General features: G+C 53.2%; 1 protein-coding gene across 1 annotated transcript in view; it reads left to right on the forward strand.

Annotated features, from left to right (window-relative positions):
* LOC111144787 (G protein-coupled receptor kinase 5) overlaps positions 1-25,823 on the forward strand; it is a 207,394-nt gene that overhangs the window by 87,239 nt on the left and 94,332 nt on the right. The window contains exon 2 of the mRNA XM_022499248.1: positions 13,735-13,830. Within this exon, the coding sequence (XP_022354956.1) occupies positions 13,735-13,830 (96 nt within the window). The remainder of the gene's footprint in view (positions 1-13,734; positions 13,831-25,823) is intronic.

The following is a 25,823-nucleotide window of genomic DNA, read 5'->3' on the forward strand; positions in this document are numbered from 1 at the left end:
AAGCAAGGAGCAGAATAAACAAGCCATGCAGAATGTTACAAGGTGGTATGTACAAGAGAAATGAAAAAGCAAAAGAAAGGGAGGGTTGAGGAGAGGTGGGCACAGCTCGTAGCACTAAAAAGGGTGATCGGTGAGTGTTACTTTGGAGGGAAAGAAAAGTTTTGGAACGAGATAGAGGTGGTGGTAGCACAACATTGTGAATGTTCTAGATTCCACTTAATTATTCATCTAAAAGTGGTTAATTTCTTACTGTATTTATTTCACTTCTGATTATTAGAAAAAAGAAAAAAAAAGACTGTCAGGGTCGACCTCATGGAGAAAGCGAGATCTGTGCAAAAACTTGAAGGAGGCAAAGGGGTTAACCCTGAAGGTGTTTTCTGCCCGGGAGAGGGAGGAGGGTTCCGGGCAGATCAGCTCAGGCAACCACAGACCAGTGGGCCAAATCCAGCCTGCTGTCTGCTTTGGTAATAAAGTTTTATTGGAATACAGCCCATGTGTTTACATATTGTCTGTGACCCAGAGACTTCATCTGGCCCTTACAGAAAATGTTTGCGGACTCCTGAGCTGGAGCAGAGGGCCTCAGCGGGGAGGGCGCCCGGGGTGTTTGAGGACTTCGAGGAGAGTGTAGCGGGAGTGAGGGAGCAAACCAGGGAGTCGGGGCTGCTGAGGTCAGAGAGGGAACGGATCCAAATCACGTGGCCCCTGCCTGCTTCTCTGTGGGCGTCCTCCGACGAACACTGGACAGACGCTGACCTCATGCTGATGGGAAAGTTTTACGTGTGTGCATTGGGGGGAGTCGTGGTTGGATAGAGAGACGGCTGAACTCGGATTCAGAAGATCTGGGCTTGAGACCTACTGTCTGTTCTCAATTCTCTTACGTGTAAGAGTTGTATGGCAATACTGGGAATAGAGTGATGACGGTGGTGGTGATGGTATTGTTAGTGGTGGTAGCAGGGGAGATGGTGGTGGTGATGGTGGTCGTCATGGTGATGGTATTTTTAGTGGTGATCACCGTAGTAGGGAAGATGGTGGTAGTGATGGTGGTGATGGTGGTGACGGTGATGATGGTGGTGGTGGGGATGGCAGGGATGGTGATGGTGGTGACGGTGATGATGGTGGTGGGGGTGTGGTAGTGGTGATGATGATGCTAGGGGGATGGCAGTGGGATGGTTGGTGCGGATGGTGGTGATGGTGACGTGGATGGCAGTAATGATGGTGATGGAGATGGTAATGGGCCTGGTGTTCCGGCGGATGGTAATGCTCATGAGGACAATGGCTACACTTAGTCAGCCCCTACTGTAGGCTAAGAGCTTTGCACACTTGGCTCTAGTTCTGAACCCAGCAAGACAAATTGGGTAGCAGCAGCAGCCTTTGCAGGGGAAAACACTGAGTGATTTAGCACCACACGGCGGGTGTGTCACGTGGCTCAGAAAACGGTGGAGGGGTTACCCCTGGAGATGGCAGTGAAGAGGCCTCAAGGCAGTGGGCAGGAGAGCCCTGGGGAAGCAGCCCAGCTGTCACTCAAGGGCAGCAGCTTTTGGTCAAGGCAGCCCAGCCTTAGCGCTGCCGTCAGCAGCAAGCCTTCCTAGGAGGGACGGTCTCCCAGCCTCTCTGCCCGGCAGCCTCCTTGCTCTCGGGCTCAGCATGCTGGAGAGGGGCCATGTCTCCCTGTCCCCATGGCGACCACTTACCAGGCCTGGTGTTGGTTTGGGTTTTCCTAATTTGAGGTTGCGGGATCCTTCTGGTTGTGGCTGAAGTTTTTCTGCTCTGGAAACCCGACTGTGGTGAGGCCATGAGGGGGGCCCAGAGGTGCTGGGAACCTGCCCACAGGCCACAGGCCCCACAGGCCCGGTGTGGGTCCCCATGCTTCACACCACTTCAACACCGCGTTTCCTTGTGAGAGCACAGTGGGGGTTTCTGGTTCTCCTGGCAGTGGCCCTGATGTATCCTGGGGTTGGGATAACGGTGAGTCTTTGCCTCCCCGCGTCCTCCAGACCTAGGGTGTGCCGATGCTGCACCCCCGTGTGCCCACCACCTTGGTTTTTGCCTGCCTTCGTGGTGGGGGCCCTCCTTGAACAAAGGGAGCCTCCAATAAAGCAGCTGAGTTCAGCTCCCAGGCAGGTTAACAGGGCCTGGAAAGGCCTGCGGGCCCTCCCCATCTCTGCCGCCGTGTTTTACTGACTGGGGCAGGTCGCTCGCTGGCCTGTCTGCACCTGCCCCAGACGGGCAACTTTTCGAACAGAGCCTGGGCTTCGGCCGCATTCTGGGCCTATCCCTTAGGTCTCCGACATGGTAAGAAGGGCCAGCGTCTACCTGGGGGTGAAGTTGGTGGTTGTGTCAGGCTGTGGGAAGCGGGCGGCCTGGGGTGGGGAGAGACTCAGCTTCCCTCGATGGCCCACCCCGGGGGTCCCTTGCCCCCGGCACTGAACACACTTGAAGACTAAGCTACGTCATGCTTCCTGGTCCAAGGTACCTCGGGCTTGGCCCAGTATGAGCGGCACAGCCCCCAGGTCAGGACATCCTGGGCCCCAGGTGCCTTCGGTGGCCCCTCCCGTGCTGTTTCTGTCAACACGTTTCCATCGGCTTGTAGTTATGGGGGCGTCTCCTCCTGGCCCCACCACACCCTGACTGCCCAGTGTGAGCACTTTGGGCCGGTGTGGTCAGGGAGAAACTGAGGGCAGGAGTCGTTTTGATCCAGAGGCATCTAGAAACTTGACAGAGGAGGGTACCCCGAGGCAGAGACTGCGCTGGTCTCTGGGGAGATGGGGAGGGCCATGGACCCAACGGGGTCCTGTAATTGGACTCTCGCCTTGTTCGGGGCTGAATAAGGGGAGACTTTGAGCCAGGGAGATGCCGCACGCCTACCTCATCAGCTTGGGCGCCCTGCGGGCGGTGGCAAAGGTGGCAGAGCCGGGGGGATTCGACAGAAATGTCAGTGGTGTGGAGGGCAAGGGGTGGGAGCAGCAGGCACAGAGGTAACCCACCTCATCAGAAAAACTGGCTGCCTCTGCTTTGCCTGTGACCTCTGAGAACACTGCCAGCCTCCCCGTGGTGGTATTTTCTGGAAAACTCGCCTGCTGGCAGCGCTTTGGAAACCAACTCCTGAAAGCTCACCTGGGTGGAAGGGAGTTGAACAGATTCTTTAGCCTCACAGACGTCACAGGCAAAACTGTAACACCACCTTCCACTCGACCGGCCAGGGGCCGGTGAGTCACCAGGCTCTTGTGGCTGGGAACACAGAGAGACGTCCTTCCCACATATGGTCACCAGGATACTCGAGAACTTCCCAGACCTTGATCTAAGTGCGTTGAGAGAGAGGCTCCTCCGGTTTTCATGCCCCCCTCGCCCCACGAGTGTCGGAAAGACCTGCTTTACAACAGCATTTGGATTTCTAACAAGGTCGGGTCCTTGCGTTATCCTAACGCGGACCTTTCTGAGCCTCGCAGCCCCCAGCAATCCACAGGCCGTTCCGTGGAGGGTGGGCCTAAGGCAGCAGGAGGAAGGGGTCCTGTGGGAATCCTGGGGCTGCTGTAGTCTGTGCCCCTTCCACCCACATCCTGTGCCTTCGACCAGCAGGCAACACCCCAAACTATTCTAGAAGTGCTAGTAGTTGTTTCTGTGGTCTTGCTCGTGCTGCCTCTGGTGCTGTCTGGCCCTGCCCTGGGGGCTCCTGCTCTGAGGGAGCTCGAGGCCAGCGAGGCTGTGTGCTTGCTTGCTTGATCACCCCAGGCCTCCCCTCTGCAAAGGCCACAACTGAGTGGATTGTGCAGAATCTGGGCTGGCCCGTGACTTGCGGCCTGGAGAGAAGAGATGAGTTGGCCAATCAGATTTGCTCCATGGGCCTTTAGAATCAAGGCTCTGGCAGGCAGGTGGTGAGCTGGGCCAGACAGTCCTGAGGACTTGGGGATCCTTGACAGCTGTGATGCATTTCTTTATTTTCTTTCTTTCTTTTTTTTTTTTTTAAAGATTTTATTTATTTATTTGATAGAGATCACAAGTAGGCAGAGAGAGAGGGGGGAAGCAGGCTCCCCGCTGAGCAGAGAGCCGGATGCGGGGCTCGATCCCAGGACCTGAGCCGAAGGCAGAGGCTTTAACCCACTGAGCCGCCAGGAGCCCCTGTGATGCATTTCTGATACTAACTATCCTGGAATGAACACGGACCCCACAGATGAGGGGTGCAGGCCCATAGTCTGCCCTCCCTTCAGACTCTGGCTGCAAGTTTGTGGGGTGGGGAGGTCCCAGGTCACACGTACTTTTGACAAACTGCATACAAATTCAGGAATTCTCTCACCCACTCAGGTCTGATCATTCACTAGAATGACTCACAGAACTCAGAGCACTTTTCTTGCAATTTTATCAGCGCAGAAGGACACAAAGCCAAACCAGCAAAAGAGAGAGATGCCTAGGGCGTGCGAGGGATGTGTTACCCTCCTGGCAGCAGCCAGCAAATTGCCCGAGCCCGGTGCCCAGAGTTTTTATTGGGGTTTCAGGACTTAGGCATGAGTGACTGAATCGTTGGCCACGTGCATGAGCTCAGTCTCCAGCCACCCCATTGCTCCTCAAAGGTCAGGATACTATCACCAGGTTCAGACCTTGCCCAATCATGGGGTGGTCATTCTGGCATGGCCAGCCCCATCTTGAGCCATCTCATTAGCACAAACTCGGGTACATTTTGGGGAACCCACTATGTGTAAAATCAACACTCTATCACTTGGAAAATTCCAAGGACTTAAAGGACTTGGCGGTTCCCTCCCAGGAACCAAGGACAAAGGCCAGTCAAATTCCTCATGGTATACCCTGGCCAACTGGGCCTGGGCAAAGGGGTGAGTGAGCCTGGTATGGTCTGGAGAGGGGGCACGTGGTGGGCACGTGGGCACATGAGGGGCAGACACCCCAGCCCCAGCTTCTCTATGGTCCATGGCCTTCTGACCCCCACAAGCCCAGCTGCTCTTAGCAGCCTTTCCTTGGATTCTTAGAGGCCTCTGCGATCCTGACAACAGTCCCCTTCCTTGCAGGTCAACTCAAGTGAGTCTCTCTTCCTGCTAACTGTGGCTAGAACTGTACCACCAATACTGTTTTTGTTTTGAGCTGACAAGTCTATCCTAGAGGAGCACGCTCTGCGAGAAAATGTCCTCCGTCCTCAGGGCCCACACAGCGTATCAGGTCCTCTGTGGAGACCCTGGCAGGCCCATCTCGTAGATGGTTCTTTCCTCTCCAGGATCTGTTGAACAATCAAGGTCCAGGGGCCATCAGAACACAGAGACGCCCAGTAGAGGAAGTGTGCACTTCTGATAGAGGAGTGGTTTGAGGGAGGTCCTGCCCAGCCTGCTAGGGAGCCAGGCCAGGGCCTAAGGGCACAGAGTGGGGTTCCCTGAGGCCCGCTGACCAATATGGACCCTTAGAGGCCAGCACTGAGCATGTTGGAAATAGGAGGGCTCTTATACCGTTTGCTCCTCGCCCTGGCTGATGGCCCATGGCTGATGCTGTCAAGTGTCTATGGGAGAAGAAACTCAACTCAAGTCAGGCAGGAGCTTGTCAGTCAGATCCCAGGATCACTGCATTGCTGGTGGCTGGAGGGAACAGTCTGTCCCAATCCCGCTATGTTTCTTCTAATCCTTTTTAGAAGTAGGCAGGGCAGAAATCTCGGATCAGAGAGAGACATTCCCAGAGTGAGAGTAGTCCCATCTTCCATTTCCCGGGTGATGTTCAGGAACTTTCTCTTACTTTAGGGCAGTGGTTCTCAGGCTTGAGTGAGCATCAGAATCACCTGGAAGGCTCATTAATACACAGGTGGCTGGGGGCCACTCCCAGAGTTTCGGAGTCAACAGGTCCACAGTGAGGCCTGAGAATCTGCATTTCTAACAAGTTACCCTGTGACGCTGATGCTGCTGATCCGAGGACCACTGTGACCCTCTGATCCAGGGCTGTGAAGGAAGGTTTTCTCAACAAATGCAGGGAGGCTTCCTCCGCTTCTCCCAAGGACCCTTCCTCTGATCAGTGGCTCATTTGCCAGGAGGGAAGAAAGAACTTTAGACTAAGAGTCCAACCCCAGGGCCCTGGCTCAGGTTGTGATGTGCTGCTTGAGTGATTTGTGGCAAGGTTCTTGCCCCTCTGAGACTATGTCCTCATCAACAAAATGGGTTCAGGGACAGGATCTGCCTTCTGGACTTGATGTGAGAATTAACTGTGATGTTGTCCTCACCGATTGTCCCTGGACCCTCAGAATATAGGAAGGGTTGTGTTTCTGTAATTTCCAGATCAAATATATCATACCATAAGGTTAGTGAGAGTCCCAGGGTCAATTGCTTGGCAAAGGTCGGTCCCACTTCCTTCCAAGGATGGAAAGAGAAGGCCCAGGGCTCAAGGGAGTCTAGCCAACAAGACCACAGACTGTCAGGGTGCTGGCTGTTGCTGGTTTGGTCAGTGTCCTTTGAAGGAGGGGCCTCTGCGGGCAGCTCCACTCCTCCAGGCCAGTCTGGCCACAGTCCCTGGGGGGCTGGAGGCTTCTCCATGCTCAGAGCCCCTTATCACTGGGATGCAGCTGCCACGGAGCCTGCACCCTCGAGGAGCTCAGCCCTTCCCCCACCAGCACTGTCCCCCACAGTAGGCGTGGGTCCGCCTCCCTCTGCTCCCTCTGTCCTCAGAGCACGAACCCCTCCCTCGAGCCCAGTACAAGCAACAAGAATAACCGTAAGCCAGTTCCTCCCCCACAGTGACAGCTTTCTCATGGCAGCTTTTTCAGAGCGATCATTTTATTCCTCCCTGGGGGCATGCACGGGAGCAAAAGGAATGCCAGTTTACGAAAGCGCTTGGCCCTCGCAGAAGAAATGGTAGCTACCTCTTACTTTGCCTGTTGTCCCCACACTCTAGTCCCTGCTAGGACTTGCCCTCCTGCCAGAGGAGCCCCCAGTCCTCTCTGTTGGCTACTCTCCCTCCTGCCCTGCCACCCCTGTATCACACTTGCCTTAGTCCTCCTGGGGGACACCTGTAAGAGGCCATTGCTGGTGGCCCAGGGTGGGAGAAAGCAGAAACAGTTTGCTAAACAATTTCCTTCTTGAAAACTGCCCTCTCCTTCTTATGGGGCCAGCCGGGGCTGAGGCCCCAAGTCAGGGAACACTCCTATCTTCTAGTTGTCTCCCTTTCTGCGGGTTTTGCCTTGGACTCATTCCCATTCCAGGAGCAAGACTTGCCACCTTGATCCCATGGTGACTTTCGTCAGAGTGGTGAGCTGGCAGAGTTTAGCCCGTGTCCCTGACATCTTGGTCTCTTCCCTCCTTGAGCAGGACAGACCCCTTCTTGTCTAGCCCCCCGGCCTGTGTTGCTGCCATCCCATCCCTGGTTGGAGCTGCCCCTCCTCCGTGCATCCCCCCCAGCCCCTACCAGGCCACACTCCGAGCAGCAGACTTGCTCATCCCTGCTCTTTGAAGCCTGGACTGAGCTGGATGTCCCTGAGGGCAGGGATCATGTCCAGTTCACTGACTAGTTTCCAGACCATGAAAAGATAAACTATGAGCCACAGCAGGTCAGATGGTGAAGCGAATAAAACCCAAGGCTGCTCAAGATGAGAAACAGCTGGGAGTCCGTGCAGGGGCCGTTCCTCCCGCATTAATTCCTCTCCCTGAGCCTCCAGTTTCTCATCTGTGAAATGGGGTTAATGCCACTTTAATGAGCACCAAACAGGTAGCACCTACTTCGGTGGGGTAGGGCGGAGGTTGTCAGTGATTCCGGCAAACGTTGATTTACCCAGTCAGTCATCCTAACTTAATGAAAGCTTGTGATTAACTGGGCATTGTGTGGGCTGCCTCTGCCCACCCCCCCGCCCGGAGGGACACTGAGAAGGTCTGGCTGGAGCAGGGAGCAGGCCGGGTGGGCTTGGCAAGGGAGCTCTGCCCCTCCAGGGCAGCCCCAGAAGAGGCATTACGTGGGGGCTTGAGGCAGCAACAGCGCTCCTGCAGGTGGAGGGTCAGGGATTTCTCCCATGGGGTCATGGGATGGGGGAGGGGAGAGGATGATGCATATGGAGGTCAGAGGGATGACACTTGCATCCGCTTGGAGAATGCTGTTCGAGCATCTGCAGTGGGCCAAGGAGAGAGCAACAGAGAGCACAGGAAGCCAGGTCCCTGCAGCCACGTCGAGCAGGTAGACTGAGGCTGGACACGTAAAGCACTAGATCGGAAGCTGTCAGGTACTGATGAGAGCTGGGGCTCGGGCTGGGAATCTGCTAGTGACTTCACACATACAGGCTGGACACGTCGGTGAAAATGGGCTGAATGTGTTGGGGGAATGGATAAGTGAATCTGTCAGGTAACAAGTGTGTGTGTTCAAGAGAGAGACAGACTGCCCACCTGCCCAGGGCCTCCCCGACGCTGTTTGGTGGCAGTGGTGTAGGCAGAGAATGGGGCCCACTTCAGCTGCCTAGGTCGGAGGCCCTCTAGGGTAGCCTTCATACAGTACACGGGACAGTCTTAAAGCTGGATGCTGGTGTTAGACTTGAAGCATGGGGGAGAAACACTCACACTGGGTAGGCAGAAGATGCTCCTGCCAGAGGGAGCCGTGAGTGCAAAGGCCCTGAGAGCAATGGCAGGGAGGGAAATAAAGCTTGAGGGGACAGTGACCCCATGGCGAAGGGCTTTGAACCTGGCCAACGAGCATGGGTGATGGGTGGTGGAGGGGCAGACCTGGGAACTGGCCATCCCAGTGGCTGGGGCCTCCCTGAGTGGTGGAGAGGTGCTGGCTCTCCCCCTTCCCAAGCGGGGGGGTGGGGTGAGGCTGGGGCAGTTGGGGCCACAGGGCGGGGACACGCGAGGAACTTCTGTAGCAGGATGGCGGCCCTTGCTGCCTCAGACAGTGACATCCAGTTAAAACTACAAACCCAGCAGCAGACTCCAGAGCCTGGTATCTGTCTGGAGGTGGTGACCTCTTGGAGGAGGTCATGGTGAAGACAGGGGACCTTGCTCCAACCTGTCCGAGTTATGGAGGGGCAGGGTTTATGTCATGTTCCTTTTCAAGGAACTGGAGGCCAGGCGAGTGGGGAGGCCATTCAGGATCCCTGTGGTCATTTAGGGGGTCACCCTGCTGGGAGCGTCCCTGTGTTAGTTTCCTATCGCTGCTGGAACACGTACCGCGAGCCCAGTGGATTAAAGGAACACACATCACGGAGTTACAGAAGTCTGCCGTGGGTTGCACTGAGTAAAACTAGGGTGTTGGCAGGGCTCTGTTCTTTCTGGAGGCTCTCAGGGAGAAGCTGTTTCCTTGCCTTTTCTGGTTTCCAAAGGCTGCCCTCTTTCTCGCAGCTCTTTCCACCTTCAAAGCCAGCAGTGGCTGTCTGGTTTTTCTTACCCAGCATCGCTCTAAACTGACTCTTCTACTCCTTCTTCCCCACGTAAGGATGCTAATGGTTACGCCGGCCGACAGAGACCATCTGGGGTAATGTTTCGCCGTTATCCCTACTTCTATCTGCAAGATTCGTTCCCCTTTGTCATGTGTCCTAACATATCCACAAGCTCCAGGGAGTAGGACGGGGACACTCTGGAGAGCATTGTTCTGCCTACCACAGTTCCTGCCGTGTTCTGGGGGCTGAGGTGGTGAGGAGGAGGAGGCAAGGAGCCCCAGGAGGGCTGGGAGGTCTGCCTTCTTGCCCTGGGGCAGCCCCCTGGCTGGCTGTGTGGGACCCTCTCCCTCCCTTCCTAACTCCAGCTGCAGTGACACATCGCTCCATTACGAACATCTCCCCCAAACCCTGCACCTCTGAGTGGTCGAAATGCTTGTGAAATAGAGCAGCGTTTCTCCTCCTTGGCACTGGTGTTTCGAATCAGATCACTCTGTGCGGTGGGGGGCTGTCCCATGCATTGTGGAGTGTGTGACCACATCCCTGGGCCCACCCTTCTCATGGCCCGTGGCACCCCCAGCCCGGCTATGACAAACAAAAATATCTCTAGACGTTGCCAAATGGCCCCCGAAAGACAAATTGCCCTGGTTGAAAACCACTGACATAAAGCCTTTGATTGGAAGCCCCCGAAATGGCGACACCTCGTGTCTCTTGCCTTCCTCTGTGTCCCCAGCACCTGCGGAGAGCTTGGCATTTCATAGATGCTCAACATGTGTTGGTTGAGTGAATTAATGAGTCTGCATTAATTTCCCTAATGGATAAATTAATCCATAAAAAGTATGCACAAAATAGGCCCCTGGTTTGTGTAGACTGGCCACTTGGGAATCACCGGGGGAGACTTTTCAAAAGTCACATCCCTGGGTTTTGATCCCGGAGAGTTGGGGTACAGCCTGGTGGTTTCATCTGTTCCACAGAAAGATGGAACTGCTGCATGATCTAGCGATTCCCCTCCTGGGCATGGACCCACAAGAAGGGAAAGCAGGGACTCAGATATCCGTAGCAGCATCCACCACGAAAATCAATTGGTGGGAATAACCCAAGTGTTCATCAAGAGATGAATGGATAAACCACATGTGGTTCCCGCACACAGGGACTATTATTCGGGCTTAAAAATGGGATGAAATCGGATAGACGCTGCAACAAGAATGACCCTTGAGGACCTTATGAAAGTGCAGTGAGCCAGTCAGAAGAAGACACACACTGTGCGATTTCACTTACTTTCCCTCCAGTAGCGAAATTCATGGAGACAGAAAGTACAATGGTGGCTGCCGGGGGCTGGGGGGATGAGGGAATTAGTGTTGAATAGGTGCAGAGTTCCAGTTTGGGGTGATGAAGAAGTTCTGGAGGTGGATGGTGGTGATGGTTGTACAAGATGAGTATACTGATTGCCCCTGGACTGTGTGCCTAGTAACGGGTAATATGGTAGATTTCATGTTGTGTATGTTTTATCACATACACACACACAAACACACACACACACACACACACACACACACAAGTGCTTTCTTCTAGCCAGATCTGGGAGCGAATAGTGTGGGAATGGGAGGAGACAAGGACTTAGATGTGTGTGTGTGTATGTGTGTGTGTGTGTGTATGTGTGTGTGTGTAAGGATTTTTATTTATTTATTTGACAGAGAGAGAGCACAAGCAGGCAGAGAGAGAGGGAGAAGCAGGCTCCCCTCTGAGCAAAGAGCCCAATATGGGGCTTGATCCCAGGACCCTAGGATCATGACCTGAGCCGAAATCAGTCACCCAACCTACTGAGCCAGCCAGGCGCCCCGACTTAGATGTGTTCTGACGGCCGTTCTTGACCTCCCCGCCTGGCGGAGGCTGAGACAGCAGCATCTGACTTTGCCTGTGTCTCTAGAGGACAGCTCTTTTCTGGAGGGTGCATATTTTAATCCCACTGGAGGCCAGGCAGGCTGGCTGCATGGAGGCCACAGTGCCTGTCCACGGGAGCAGCTCCTCCCCAGCTCCTGCTGATGCTTGCCACGCAGGATGCCTGGTTATGGAGAGAAGTCTGAAATCTGGATTTACATGGGAAGTTTCCTCGTGGTTTCAGACCTAGACAGCTGGTTCAGTGAACCGGCAAACAAGCTACGTGTGGGTCAAGCAGAACAAGTCTCCAGGCGTCTGGGGTGGTGTCTTCTCTCAGAGTTTGTGGGCTGGGGCCCCATCTAGAGAGATCCCCATTCCTCCTCCTCTTACTCAATACTCCATCACTTCTGTGGCCTGACAACAGCTTTTTTTTTTTTTTTTTGATCCCTGAGAATTTCCCTGGTTTTCAGTGAACCTCAAAGGAAGGTCTATACACAGGCCTAGGGTCTAGAGTTCACTCAAGTTGGGGTCTTGGCTCTGCCATTAATGAGCCATTGAAGAAAGCCACTTGCTTCTTTCTTCCCCAAGCCTCAGTTTCCTTTTCTGTCAAGGGGGAATAGTCATAATTCTGCTTTGTAGACTCAGAGTGAGGGCTCCGGGGAGTGCACGTGAGTGGCTGGGCTCAGGCCAGGGTTCGGGGAAGACCTCTGCTCTGCGTGCCTGTGTGTTGACCCTGGCTAGAGGAAAGAGCAAATATGGAACCGGACAGGCCATCAGCGGGCAAGTTGCTCAACTTTGGACATTTGTTTCTTCATCTGCGATGTTGGTCCGGTGATCTATCCCTCAAAGAGTCATTCTGAGGACTAAATAAGATAATGTTCTAATGGACCTGGCCATAGCAAGTGCCCAGTGCACACTTGTTCTGCCCCTTGGAGTCTGAGGCTTTTGCCTTCTGCCGAGACTGGAGAGAAAAGAAGACAGGATGAGCAGAGAGCAGAGAAAGGATGCCTCCCCCACCCCCATCAGCTCTCTCTCTCCTACTTCCCCACCCCCAAGGGTGGGGGTCCTGGTCCTGGCCTCAGAAGCTAACCAAACTCGCTGATGGGGACCCCGCCTGAGCTCCCCAGGGAGGCAGGGTTGAGAGTAAGGACCCACGGAGACCAGCTTCCTGCTAGCCCTGGGACACGCACTGGGCCAGCGCGGGTACAAACTAAGCTCTTCCCGAATCCCTCAGTTTGCTGGCTGGAGAGAGGAGCCCAGGCCTGCTCTGGGAGGGTTAGAGACCAAACGCACTGCACACCCACCCAGAGTAGGGATCAGGCCCACGGTGCCCAGGCTCTGCCCCAGATCCTGCATCTCTAACTGGGGTCCCAACCCCACCGTGGTTGAGGTGTTGACTGCATGAAGGAAGGTAAAAGGCCCTTAATATCCCAAGATTCTGAGGGGCCTGAAAGGCTACGTGACCTTTAACAAGATGGTATCTAAGGCCACTCTGGGGGTGGGGGTGGGTGATGGCATCTCCGTCCCTTGAGATCCCAGCTATGTGACACAGAGAGGCCTGTGGGTCTGAGGTCCAAGCACTTGGTGGGCTCAGGGACATGGGCCAGAGTGGACATTTCCCCTCGCCGTTTGCACACCCAAACATTCTGACGTCTGTCCATGGTCCCATGGCTAAGGAGGAGCGTTGGTGACAGCAATGCCCCATGTGTGTACCTTATTCAGCTTTGTGTGTTCACCGCATGGCCACTGTGTGTGCAGGGCTTCCGAATGTGTGCGCCTTCATCGCACGTGTGTTCATCATATGTGCATGGACATTACACATGCATGTCCCTAGCATGTGTGTGCCCGTCACATGTGCACACAGAGGAGGACGTGAGGCAGGATGGGACCCTTCTCGATTCCTTCCAGCCTTGAGAATGCATCCTCCACGACCCTGGGGTTTGTGGGGAGGGAGAAAAAGAGGGTACAGGAGACAACTGGAAATTGAAGTCCCTGCTCCTGACATCCGGCCTCCAGTTGGGGAAGGGGACTCTCCACGGGAAACGGGAGGACAAAATGAGGCAATGAGGGGGCTGCAGTCTACTTACTTGTATATCCATTCTGTGAGGACTTCCCGAGCCCGAAGGCAATTTGAAGTCCAGCCGACCCGGCCCCTGCCGTGGGCAGGTTGGAGTCTGGTCCGGGGCCAGAGGCTGGGCACCCAGTGGGTCTGAACAGCGGTGGGAGATGATGACAAAGAACAGGGCACCCGGTGTGGGCTCAGGCCTGGATGACTCGAGGGGCTCGTCTGCTCTTGCTGGTTGAGGAGCCCAGGCCCGACTGTGCGGGGAGAACAGAGGCTTGATGCTGGCCTGGAAGGAGTATGTGTGCCTGCTGGGGCTTGGGGTGTGTCACTGACTTGACCTTGAGCTCCCTGGCTGTCTCCCAGCCCCCGAAGCTGGTAGACAGACTCGCTGGGATGGGAAACAGGCTGTGGAGCCTTGGACAAGACCAACATCAGCCCAACATCTTTTCCCCCATTTCTGCAGGGGGTGGAGGAAAGCGCAAGGGGAAAAGCAAGAAGTGGAAGGAAATCCTGAAGTTTCCTCACATTAGCCAGTGCGAAGACCTCCGAAGGACCATAGGTAAGCTGTCCTCCTGGGGGGGTGGGGCGTGGAAAGGGGCTGGGAGGGAAGCAAGAAGCCCGTTGGGCAACAAACTGTTTATACGGTGAGTCAGATACCAGCCCGTCGATGCAGCAAAGTGATTCCGCATAGGAGCTGCAGGCTGACATCCTTGCTGATTGACGTAAAGAGGAAACTAACGGGGTGCCTGGGTGGCTCAGCATCCGACTCTGGATGCCAGCTTGGGTAGTGATCTCAGGGTTGTGGGATCGAGCCCCAAGCTGGGCTCTTCTCTAGTCATAGAACCTGCTTAGGATTCTTTCTCTCCCCCTCCCTTTCCCCTTCCCCCCAATACCCCCCCTTTAAAGAAAAAAAGAAAAGGAAACTAGCGTTCATTGAATATTTGGTATGTGCTGGGCAGGATTATCTCCCAGTTACCCTTGGAGGCAAGTACTGGTTTTTTCACTCCATCTTTCAGATGGGGAAACTGAGGATCTGTAAATGGCCCGAAGTTGCACAGCTTATGGCAGGGTGGTGGAGGTGGGCCAGGCCTGGCACTGAGCGCCCCCTCACAGCCTCCTATCCTTCTTGCCCAGAGCTCGTGGACTCTGCCCTCACCAAGCAGGCTTTGGGAGCTGAGGGTGGGGTGAATATCTGGGTTCCCTTTCCTCTTGCTGGGCATGCTGGTGCTCATGGAGCGGCCCCCTTTTCTGTGGGACAGCCCAGTCCTCTTTATTGGGCACCCACACAACGGAGGGACCTTGTTTCTCATGGGGCCAACACAGCCAAACTCACCAAATGAGGACACGGGGCTCCCAGGGAGGGGGTGGACATGATGGGGCTCCTCCATACCAGTGGGGGCCCTGGCCCTTCTCCCCGTATGCTGTGTATGCTCCCCTTGACGTATGAAGGCTTCTTATCTGCTCCTGACCATTGGAGGTCATGGACATGTTAACTGCTTATTATATGGACATCCATTGAGGACTGGACATAGGGTGGCCTTCTCCAGAACTCTGTGGGCCTAGCTGCTCTTGGGACTTCTTCCTGGGGCTGTGAGTGGACTGCCCAGTGCCTGCCATGAAATGTGAGACCACTCGTGATCACTTAGTTTTTCTGAATGGCTTTCCCAGGTAGCCTGGCCTCCTCCTGCAGTTTTCTAGGCGGGGCAGGACTTAATGGTGTCCCATGCCTGCTCAGTCCTGGCCACTTGGCCCAGCCTCCAGATTCTGCTGCTTTGCTGTGACAGCAGGTGACAACTGTTTGCTCTGTGTCCCCCACATGCCCACCTTGGAGCTCCCTTAATTAGTGTTTATGAAATGAGGGGAAGCCACCTGTACCCCATGAAGGCAGATGTGAGCGGGTCAAAAGACGGAGAAATGTCCTCAAGATCCACCTTTCACCTTAACACCTCAGATCAGGTCCTCCACTGTGTTCTGGGGGCAAGTGGAGCCGGCCTAAGGGATCAGGTCAATGCATTTAGACAGACGTGGGTTCAGATCCCACCTGATGAGTCACTTAATCTTACTGACCCTCCATTTCCTCAGGTGAAAGAAGTGATCATGAACCCAGTCCAGTGAGATCATGTGTAAATGGGGCTTCACTGGAACCTTCCCCAGGAGCCCAGGGCACCCTCCCCTTAGCACTTCAGCTTTCCTTCTGGAATGCCCAACAGCCACCACTCTGCTGGGCCCTTCCCATGCTGGGGGTGTCATGGTCACTCTTGTTGTTGGGGATCCCTGGGGCAGGGTAAGAGAGAAGAAGGGCACATCTCCTGGGCCTGGAAGCATTTTACCAGGCTAAGCTCCAAGTGGCTTTCAGAGAGAAGGGAGGAAGAGCCTCTTTGGAGTCTGGCCATTATTTCCCGAGGGCCATTTTGTTCTTCATGCTAATTTAGACTTGGAGAAAATAGGGTCTAGGGGTCAGGACTTCAGTTGCCATGTTGTCATACACCCTTGGGGAGACAAGCCCTCTCTTGTCTGGGGTGAGCAAGTTCACTGGAGACCAGAATGCCTTTTCTGGGTGCTGAGCCCAGTTTTCCTCAACGGGCCCAGGGAATGGCTCCCACTCATGCTTACAGCCAAAGGATTGATGCAAGAGACCTTTCTGGGGTGCTAATTTAGAGGAGAGAGCTTGAAATAGGAGAAAAGACCCCCTCCCTGAAATGGGGAGCTGTGCAGAGAAGTGGGGTAATTGCGTGAGACCCAGCTTACTTGAGAGGGGCCTCACCCACAAAGCTTGTTCTTGGGAAGCCATTTGCTTCTCTGCCTTTGCGTCGACTGTCCACAGGTGGCCATCCCAGGAATGCCCTCGGGGCACAGAGGCCCAAGGACCACTTCCTCAGAGTGGTCAGACTTCGTCAGATTTAGCCTCCTGGCCAGAGTCTTTCAGAGCACACTGTCCTCTACTGTGGGAGCACCCTGCCTCAGCTGTTGGTTGCTGTCTGCTCACCCCAAGTGTGAAAGGCTCTTCCAAAAGGATCTTTTCAATTCACCACTGTATAGCTGGTGCCGGGAGGCGCACAGCAGAGGTTGGGGGGTGAATGCACAAAGAAGGAAGGGGTGTGCATAACACTGAATTTATACAATGTTTCCAATAAAAGGAAGAGTATTGAAAGCCGTGTAAGGGCTTTCCCGTAACTGCCAGACAGGTTAAGGACGTTGGAGTATTCTGCTATATTTGATTCATGTGTTTCTTAAAAATATAAAACATAGAGGCGCCCGGGTGGCTCAGTCAGTTAAGCGTCTGCCTTCAGCTCAGGTTATTATGATCCCATGGTCCTGGGATGGAGCCCCAATTTGGTGGGGGGGGGGGTCCCTGCTCAGCAGGGAGTCTGCTTCTCCCTTTCCCTCTGTGTGCTCGCTCGCGCTCTCTCTCTTTCAATTAAATAAATCTTTAAAATATATGTATAAAGCATAACAATATGAAATGTAGGACTTCAGTTCCAGACACGATGGAGTAGATACACTGTCCCCTACCCTCCCACCAAGGACAGGCAAAAGCTCTGGACATTATATGTGAAACAAATAGAGGGAAATTATGAAAAGTGGAGAGATGAAGGCAGACTGGCTGGGGACCAGGGACTGCGAGGAATGACAGGCCAGCAAGCTCCTGGGTTCTTCTTACCGCCTTCCGTATTGGAGGCTGGAGAAACTCCCAACCCAGAAATGCCAATGGGTACAAATAAAAACGAACCCCCTCCCAAGAAAAACAAAACCCAGCCTGTTCTTTCTAACCAGAGACCTGGGAAAGGGGCATGGGGCTGAACAGGCAACGGTGGGTGCCACTGGCCCCTGGAGCAGTCACTCTTCCGCTCTGGTCCTCACCAGCGACACGGCTGCCTCGCTTTCCCGTTCAGCAGCTCGCTTAGCCTGGTTCCAAAGACCCGGTGGTTCCTCTCCACTCCTGACACTATTCTGATCCTTCGAGGTGAACCAGCCCTGCACCTTCCAGCTCCCTCCTTCCAAAGCCAGACCCTCCACACCCCACACGGCATCCCTGTCCCCCCACGAGGCTCCCAGGCATTGCCCGAGAAGTGCCACAAATGTCCCTCAGCTCCCAGTTGGCCTGGCCCCGCTCTCACTTCTGGTTTGGGGCGTCTGGGAGCATAGGATTCAGCCCTCAGCTTGGCTCGGTTGGAGGACCCCACCCCACAGGCCCCATCCCTGCCTGTCCCCGTATGTCCATAAACAGGCCTCTTGGCAGGGCCCGCTCCCCAGGGAGGGTGGGAGAAACGTGCGTGCCGGCGTGTGCAAATGGATTCTTCTGTTCTCCTGGAGGGCATTGAAAAGACTCTGTGTGTGAGAGAGCAGCGCGAAGAGGGGCCCCGGGAAAACAGGAAGGGGGCTGTAAACGGCGGGGCTGCCGCTCGTGGCAGTGGGTTCCAGTGCCTGGGCCTCCCCGAGCAGTCATGGTCCGTCCCCCTAGTGTTTGCCCGGCCTCCACTGGGGTCCTGATGGGAGGCTTTTCTAAAATAAAAATCTCATTTCTTTGCTAGACCAATATACACACCGAACAGTGGCAAATGCCGCATTTATTTTTCTTGGGAACACATGAGCTCACTTTCAGAAGCTCTTTGGGAGGGTGCCCTGGCGGGGCCTTCGGGCCAAAGGACAGGGTTCCTTTGGGCCCAGAGGTGAGTGTGAAGTGGGGTGGTAGGCAGGCTCCTGGTCAGAGGCAAGAGCGTGAGGATCCAGGACGCTGCCCCCTCTCGACGGCCCCGGACAGTGGTCAGGGAAGGCTGTGCCTTCTCCTGCCCTTGGCACTGCTCTGCACAACCACAGGCCCTGCAAGCCAGGGGGGCTTTTGAAGCACAGAAAGTGTAGCCCACGAAACCCGTTGGAATGGCAGCTCTCGGTCCCGCCTGGAGTAAAAGTCAGACTCCCTACCATGACTTGTAAGCACCTGGGCCATCGGGCGAAGCCTGGGGACCCCATCTTAGAGCCATGCTCTTTCTCGTCTACAACAAAACCCATGGGATTACAAGGGAAACCAGTTCTCTTCAGATTCAGTCCTTAGATACTTTTCAAATTTACCATATTAGAATATGTGTCCTTCTTTGTTAAGACTTTAAATCATAATGGCCAGCCGCTGGCCTCACAGCTACTGTGACTTTGCACTTGTGATGAGCAGAAGTGCCGTCTCCAGAGGTCTGCAACAGTGGTGTTAGGGATGGACGAGCAGTTTCTGTCATCGTCCCTGGCGCCCCTAATGTCACTGTTGGTTGTTGTCATCGTTCGGGACTGGAGGAAGTGCTGGTTTTCAGGTAGAGGTTGGTGAAAAGAGAGATGACGTTTTTCTCCATCCAAACCCCTGTATTCCTACCCGTGGGTTTCTTGGTGGTGACCTTTCCACCTTGCCCTACATGAATCGGCCATCGTCTTTGTTTCCAGTCATTCCCTCCTGCCCCCTTCACGAGCCGCACTGGTCACCTTTCTGCTCTCCAGGTGCCCCCCATGTGGTTCCGGCCTGGAGTCTTTGCACCTACCCTTCCCTCCACCTGCTCTTCCCTACATTTTTCCAGGGAGCCATTAGGTCTCAGCTCAGATAGAAGCCTTCACAACCAGCTTTTAGAAAGGAGCCCCACTCTCCCTCTCACATGGTGCAATTTCTTGATGTTCTTTGCCTGTAACTATATCTGAAATCAACTTTTGTTTAGTCACTGACTTGTGTATTTTCTGTCTCCCCAATGAGACTGGGCGCCCCGTGACAGTAGTGACTGGGTCTTTTCTGGTTCACCACCAGAGCAGTGCCTGGCACACAGTAGAGGCTCACTAAATATTGGGTGAATCAAGGAATGAATGAAGTGTGTGCAATATTGGAAATCGGGGCTCTTTTGAGAAGATGTGTGACATGTGCGTACCGTGCCCAAATTTAATCTATCCAGCGTTTTCCACTGAGAATACTAGAAGTCCAGATTTAGGAAGCACCCACTCTAGCACCCCTGCCCCAGCCCTTACTCTGTAGATGAGGAAATTTCATACACTTACGAGACCAGGCCATGGTCTCACATCTACTTGGCGGGGGAGGCCAGCCACTATGGCCCAGGCCCTTGTCCCCTGAGGCTACAAATCATCATAGGGATGTGAGGTTTTCATAGAGTCCCAATGTCAGAGAACTCAAAGCATCTTATGCAACCACACACTTTAGATCTGAGTAAGTAGGCTCCAGGAGTAGAAGTGACCTGCCCAGGACAGTCCGGGCTCCCGGCCCTGAACTACGGCTTTCCACTCCCCAGTGTCCGATCAACCCATAAACATTTTAGGCCTCAGCCTCCAGCCAGTATTCAAAGCAGAGAGAACCTTTTGGCACCCAGAGGGATAGACATTTCTGTTGGTCTTTTTCTGTCTTTATTTCAGGTCAGAATATTGCATGTTCTTTTTTTTTTTTTTTCTCCAGCCAGTATTTACTGAGCAGTTATTACCTACCACCCACTGGGGAGCCAGACCTGGTTTGTCCTCTCCGGGAGCTCACTCACAGAGCTGATAACGATTCGGGAGACTTGCCTGATGGAGGACAGGATGCTGAGCTGGAGAACAGAATTGAGAGTCTCTACCCATCAGGAACATGCCTGGAGGAGGTGGCCTCACTCTGAGCCTCCCAGGCATCTCTTAGTGGGGTTATGTCCTTTCTATCTTAAGATCTCCATGGCTGGCATAGTGAATGGATAGATAAAGTGGCTGTGGATCGACGTTGTCCCCCTTACCCAGCCCAGAAACCAGCCCTGTGATTGTCAGCAATGACTGCTAAGACAGACAATCCTTGCCAGACAAATCTGCTTGCAGTGTGAGCCCGGACATGAGTAGCTGACTTGAGACAGTCCCGGTGGACAGTAGACAGAGCACAGGAGGACGAAGGGTTCTCTAACGTCTGCTCTAAGCAACATCAAATAATGACATTATTAGTTAATAAGCTAATTGTCCTCATAAGATAATTAGGGAGCCCAAATCAAAGAAGTTCTCAGAACATCCAAAACGGAGAAGGCTGGAATGTCATTGTGAAGATAAAAGATTGTTGAGGTCTGCAAATATTCCTCAGTGACGCAGAAAGGTCTGTTGGGCAAAAGTGTGGCATTTTTATTTATTTAGTTCAGGCTCGTTGCGTACTTTATTCTTTCATTAAAAAAAAAAAGTATGAGGGGCTTGAGTGAAAGAGTTGATTATTCTACCGTTTGGCAGTATTTCTGGAGGAACTGTCCAAAAGCCATATAATAAATCAAGGCCCCCTCCCCACCCCCTGGCGGGACTGACGTCCACGAGGAGGCCATTCACAGAAAGTGGCTGCTGTGCTGCCCTGTGCTTTCACAGACGGATGGGGGACATTTGGTTTGCCTTGTGGGACACCCTCTTGCCAAAGCCTTAACTCCTTCCAGGAGCAGAAGCTCGGGCTGTAGGGGGGTTCCTAGAAGAAAATTTAGATCCTTAACTTAAAAAACAAAACAAAACAAAACAAAACCAACAACACCCCCCCCCCCAAGCCTTGTAATAGCATGACGATGGCCTCGGATTGCCTAGTGCTTGATTATTCACTCAACATTGCCCATGGTCTTGGACTAAGACACCAGCCTACAGATACGTGTGGAGGCCCTCCTGTGTGCTAGGCATTGTCGTAGGTACAAGAACTATACCATTGGCCACAGAAGCAGGGCGGCCTCGTCGAGGGACCTCCATCATTGACACCATGGTCAGTGGTGGCTCTGTCACCCCCAGCTGTGGGACACTAAGCACGTTGTTGAATTTCCCTGGGCTGCAGTTGTGTTGTCTGGAAAATGGAAACACCGATCCCAAAGCCATAGAACTGTTGTTAGGGTCGGCAGAGTGCCCAGAACATGCAACTATTTCATCGTCATCGCCATCGTCATCGTCATCCTCGTCACGTGCTAGTGGTATGAGGGCAAAGGTGAGGACCCTTTGGGAAGGCTTCAGAATTTCCCAAAGAAGCAGAATTGACTACAAATGATGAATGGGGCTAGCTGTTTCTGTGCTGATATCACATGGGTCCAGTCCCCAGGGACCCCTGCCTTGGGGTCATCTGAATCCTACCTTTCCTTGAGCCGTTGCCTCCACACTCCTTTTCCTAGAGGCCCACCCTGATTCCTACAGCCCTCAACCACTCTTTCCTTGCCTTGGCCCCACTACACTCCTTGGGAAGTCACACCCTGCCCTGACCCCTGGCCTGCTGGGTCTCTTTGAAAGGACATGTGGATGTTCTGGAGGGTTCCACCTCAGAGTCCTAACGATGGTTACCCCAGGGGAAGGCATGGAGGTCAGAGAGGATGTCAGCTTTGTCTGTAAGGTGGTTTTTAAAAAGGAGAATATTTATTGGCATGTTCTCTGTGTACTTAAAAGTTGAACAAATACTGAATCCCCCACCTGATTCCACAGTGGGGCATGGGGACAGTGACACCATTTCCTTCTTTCCTGTTGACTTTGTGTCCCCTAATGAGTCTGTGGGCTCTGGGAGTATGGGCAGAGCCTCCTCCTCTTCGCAGATCTGCAGGACTGTGGCGGAGGGGCTCCAGCTCTGTTCTGCTTGGGAGCCGGTGCGCAGAAAACACCCCGTAGCCTAGAGTCCAGCCTCCTCCTGGGTTGCTCAGCTCTGCCCTGTGACCCACAGTGGCCTCTTAGTCCAGTCTCCGGTGGTCGGCCTGCACACAGGTCCTCAGGAGCGTTTTCTTTCTGCCTCTCCTGTGTGGAATGGGGTGCTTTGGGTCTCCACTCCACGGGGATGCAACAGGGACTTGTCCTTCCCTGCAAACAGCCTCCCCTTCTGTGCGCCCTTCCTCATAGTCAGCAGCTCCCCCTACCCTGCCCCAGGGACACAGAAGTGTCTGGAAAGGAATCTGGACTCCTGGGCTGGGTCCCACCCCACCTGAGGGCCTGCGTGACCCAGTCCCCTTCAGGTCTGCTGGCACGTGAGCTCTTGATTTCATTGTCAGGGAGACCAAGTCTTTCTGCAGACGTCATTCCCGTCATTCCCGTCCTTGGGGTGAGAAGGGCTCGTCACGTCTGTCGTTCTGCCACTTACTATGCTCTGATAAGGCACAGCATCTGCTCGTCCTTGGAGGGCAAGATAAATTTAGATGTGGCGGATTTAGAACATCAGGTGACCTGTTTGCAGCTGTAGCTCTCAGGAGGGAGAGGGTAGCCTGGCTTGTCTGCCCACTGCGTTCCTGGTATTAGCCTCTCCACCAAGGCCAGCCGCCTCTTGAAGGCAAGGGGTCAGGTCTCCTGTGTCCAGCACAAGCTTGGGTGCATGTGAGAGGTTCAGTGATCCTAGCTGGTGGGTTTCAAGTTTGGTGAAGCTTAGACTAGGGTACCGATCAAGGGTTTACAGACAGTCTGGGATTGTTCTCAAAAGCTGTTCTGCTGGGCTTGGGGGGGGAGGTGGGTACGATCCAGAGCAGGGTTCTAACTGGTCAGGCTTTCTTTTTACGTCTTGTGTTTGAGCCTCTTTGTAAGATTTTATTCCAGGGTTAAAACCAAGTTCAAAACCCACTGCTCTAGGCCAGGCCTTCCATTTTCCAGATAAGGAAACTGAGTCCTGGATAGAGAAGAGATTTGCCAAGTTCTCCCTGTGACCTGACTCCATGGCAGGCTTTTCCCTTGCTGTCTTGGTTTGCTTTTGTTGCCATAACCAAGTGCCACAGACTGGGTGGTTTAAACAACAGATGGGCCGTCTCCTAGTTCTGGAGGCTGGGTCTGGGATCTGGGAGAAGCCTCTCTCCTAGCTTCTGGTGGTTGCTGGCAATCTTTGGCTTTCCTTGGTTTGGAGAGGTGTCGCTTTGATCTTGGCTTTCACCCTCCTGTGGCCTTCTCTGTGTATGTGTTTGCGCGTCCATGTTTCCCCTTTTTATAAGGACACCAGTCACTCTGGCTTACGGCCCACCCTAATGACCTCATTTTAACTCGATTACCTCTATAAAGACCCTATTCCCAAATAAGGTCACATTCTGAAGTACAAGAGGTGAGGAATCTTTTCTGGGGAATACAACTCAGCCCCTAAAACCCACATTCTTACATGGTCTGTAGAGATCAAGTTCAAGGGGCCAGAGGACCCCAGTTCCCACCGGGTCTGAGTGTAGACCCTCCTCTCCCTGGCCAAGCCCACCCAGGCCGACCGCTCCCCCACAGACCACAGGACTGTCTAGGGAGGATCAACAGCTTTCGGAACCATGGATGTGGCGCTTTTTAATTCCCTCTATTCTTGTTGCTGTTATTGTTCAAGTCATCCTAACTGGTAAATTACTTTGCTTAAAAACACACAGAAAATTTTAAGGAAAGGTCACCCATAATTTTACCACTCAGCCAGCTGTAGTCACAGCCAGCACTTTCATGTAATTCCTTCTAGCATTTTCCGCATGCACATACACACTACAGGTTTTTTTTTTCTTACCTTTTTTCTTAATGTAGTTTCAAAAATATTTTCCCACATCATTAACATTCTCCATAAATGTGATTTATGTTTTTCCATTTGATGCCTATTTACTGAGCGTCAGGCACTGGGGATACATTTCTAAGCAAAACACAGAAATTCCTGTCCTTGTGGGCTGCCCTCCTCTGGGGGAGTGGGTACACTAATGGACAATGGGGAACTGGCCTGTTGCCCTCTAGCCGGCACTGGTCCAGACCCCCACTGTATCCCTCCCGGTGGCTTTATTTATTTCTCGTGGGCAGAGGCTTCCTTTAAGCTATCTAGAAAATAAGCCCTTGCCCCTCAGCATAGCATAAACCTGATTTTTAAAGGCTTCATATTGATTTTATATATATAGACATATCTACACATGTACATATAGATCCAGAGAGAGAGTGAGAACTAATTGTTTCTGTTTTCTCTAGTTTTTGCCACTCCCAGTTGGCGTTCAGATTAACATCTTCGTATTTCATTGTGGCATTTTGATCTCTGGCTCAGAGGTGAGAAAGCCCACACTGTCTTTTCAAAGGCCAGACACATGAGCAAAACCCAAGCAGTGAGTCTAGTGTCCTCTCCGCCTCCTTTGCTTTCTCTGGAATGTTCCATTTGCATTCTGCGCTTGCATCTGCAGATGCCATTAACCTGAAATGTGCCTGTGATAGACAAAGCACATGAGGTCCGTGGAGCACCCGCGGCCCCACTTGCCAGCCCCGAGTGATGGCAGTCACAGGCCTGAGAAGGGCTTTTCTGTCTGTTTTAAGGCCCGTCGCCGAAAATGGGAAAAACAAGCTAGTTTATACAGCAACGGGGACCTCAAACCGGCACAAGAGGCCAGCTGACCCGCAGCCGCCTGAGCAGGACAGCGTTCTGCCCCATAAAGAGACACTAGGACAACACTTTTAATGGTCTCTGCCCAGACTCTATTTACGGAATTTATTTCCCGGGCTCCGTCTGTTCAGCAACACCTTGGCAGAACGTCCCCCGGCGTCCGTCTCAGTGCCTTAAACACCCCTTGTTCGGGGTACCTTGGAGCTAGCACCCAAGAGAGGGAGAAGAAAAAAATGCGGGTGGAAGGATATTTGGGGCCAGGATAAACGTTTAAATTAAAAAAAAAAAATTAAAATAACCAAAGAACAACAACAAAAAATTTATCCCTTCAAGAGCTCCTGTGGGCCTGGGTTGCTGCCGGCCCCTAGCTGTGGCCCTTTCCAGCCCGTGTCAGAGAGCAACATGCAAAATTGAGAAGCATTTGGAGCGCCGCTGGAGGGTGTTTCTGTGCTCCACGGTTGTGCTGTCCTTATATCATCTTTAAAAATTGTTTTTAGAATTATCTTTTTAAAATTATTTTTATTTTTATTTTTTTAAAGATTTTATTTATTTATTTGACAGAGAGAGAGAGGTCACAAGTAGGGAGAGAGGCAGGCAGAGAGAGAGAGGGGAAGCAGGCTCCCCGCGGAGCAGAGAGCCTGATGCGGGGCTCGATCCCAGGACCCTGAGACCAGACCCAAGCCAAAGGCAGAGGCTCAACCCACTGAGCCCCCAGGCGCCCCATTCCTTACAAAGTAAAATACATCCATTGATAAAACTGCCAAAATGTAATCTAAAAAGTGGAAAATAAAAATTGCCAGTAAGTTAACCGCCGAGAACATTTTGGTCTGCGGCCCTGTCATGGTCTGTTCTGCTTATGGAGAGAGAGTTGTCCCCCCTGTCATTTGTCTCCCTGCCCCGAAGCCAGACATCTTTTATAAAATTTTATAAAATTATAAAATTATAAAACAGCTATAGGATCCCCACGGGACTGGGAGGCAGAAGACTGAGGTGCTCAGGCCTCCCCCACTGGATTCTGTGGCCTTGGGAGTCACTTATCCTCAATTTGCTCATCTTTGAAACAGGGACGCAGCAATCCTTACCTTAGTGGATGATCTGGGGGCCCCAGGAGTTCCTGGTAGGAAACACTTTGTAAAGTGCTCAACGGTTTGGGGCTGGCGCTTTTCAATGTGGTCATGTGACCCTTCAGGAAGACAAATGGCTAAAGTAATTTTCCTGGCGCCCTCAAGAACTGCTATCCGTTCTTCTAGAGCTGCCCCTGTATCTGGTCTTGGTGA

This window comes from Enhydra lutris, unplaced genomic scaffold, assembly GCF_002288905.1.
Source record: "Enhydra lutris kenyoni isolate GAN:26980312 unplaced genomic scaffold, ASM228890v2 scaffoldscaffold12, whole genome shotgun sequence".
NCBI lineage: Eukaryota > Metazoa > Chordata > Mammalia > Carnivora > Mustelidae > Enhydra > Enhydra lutris.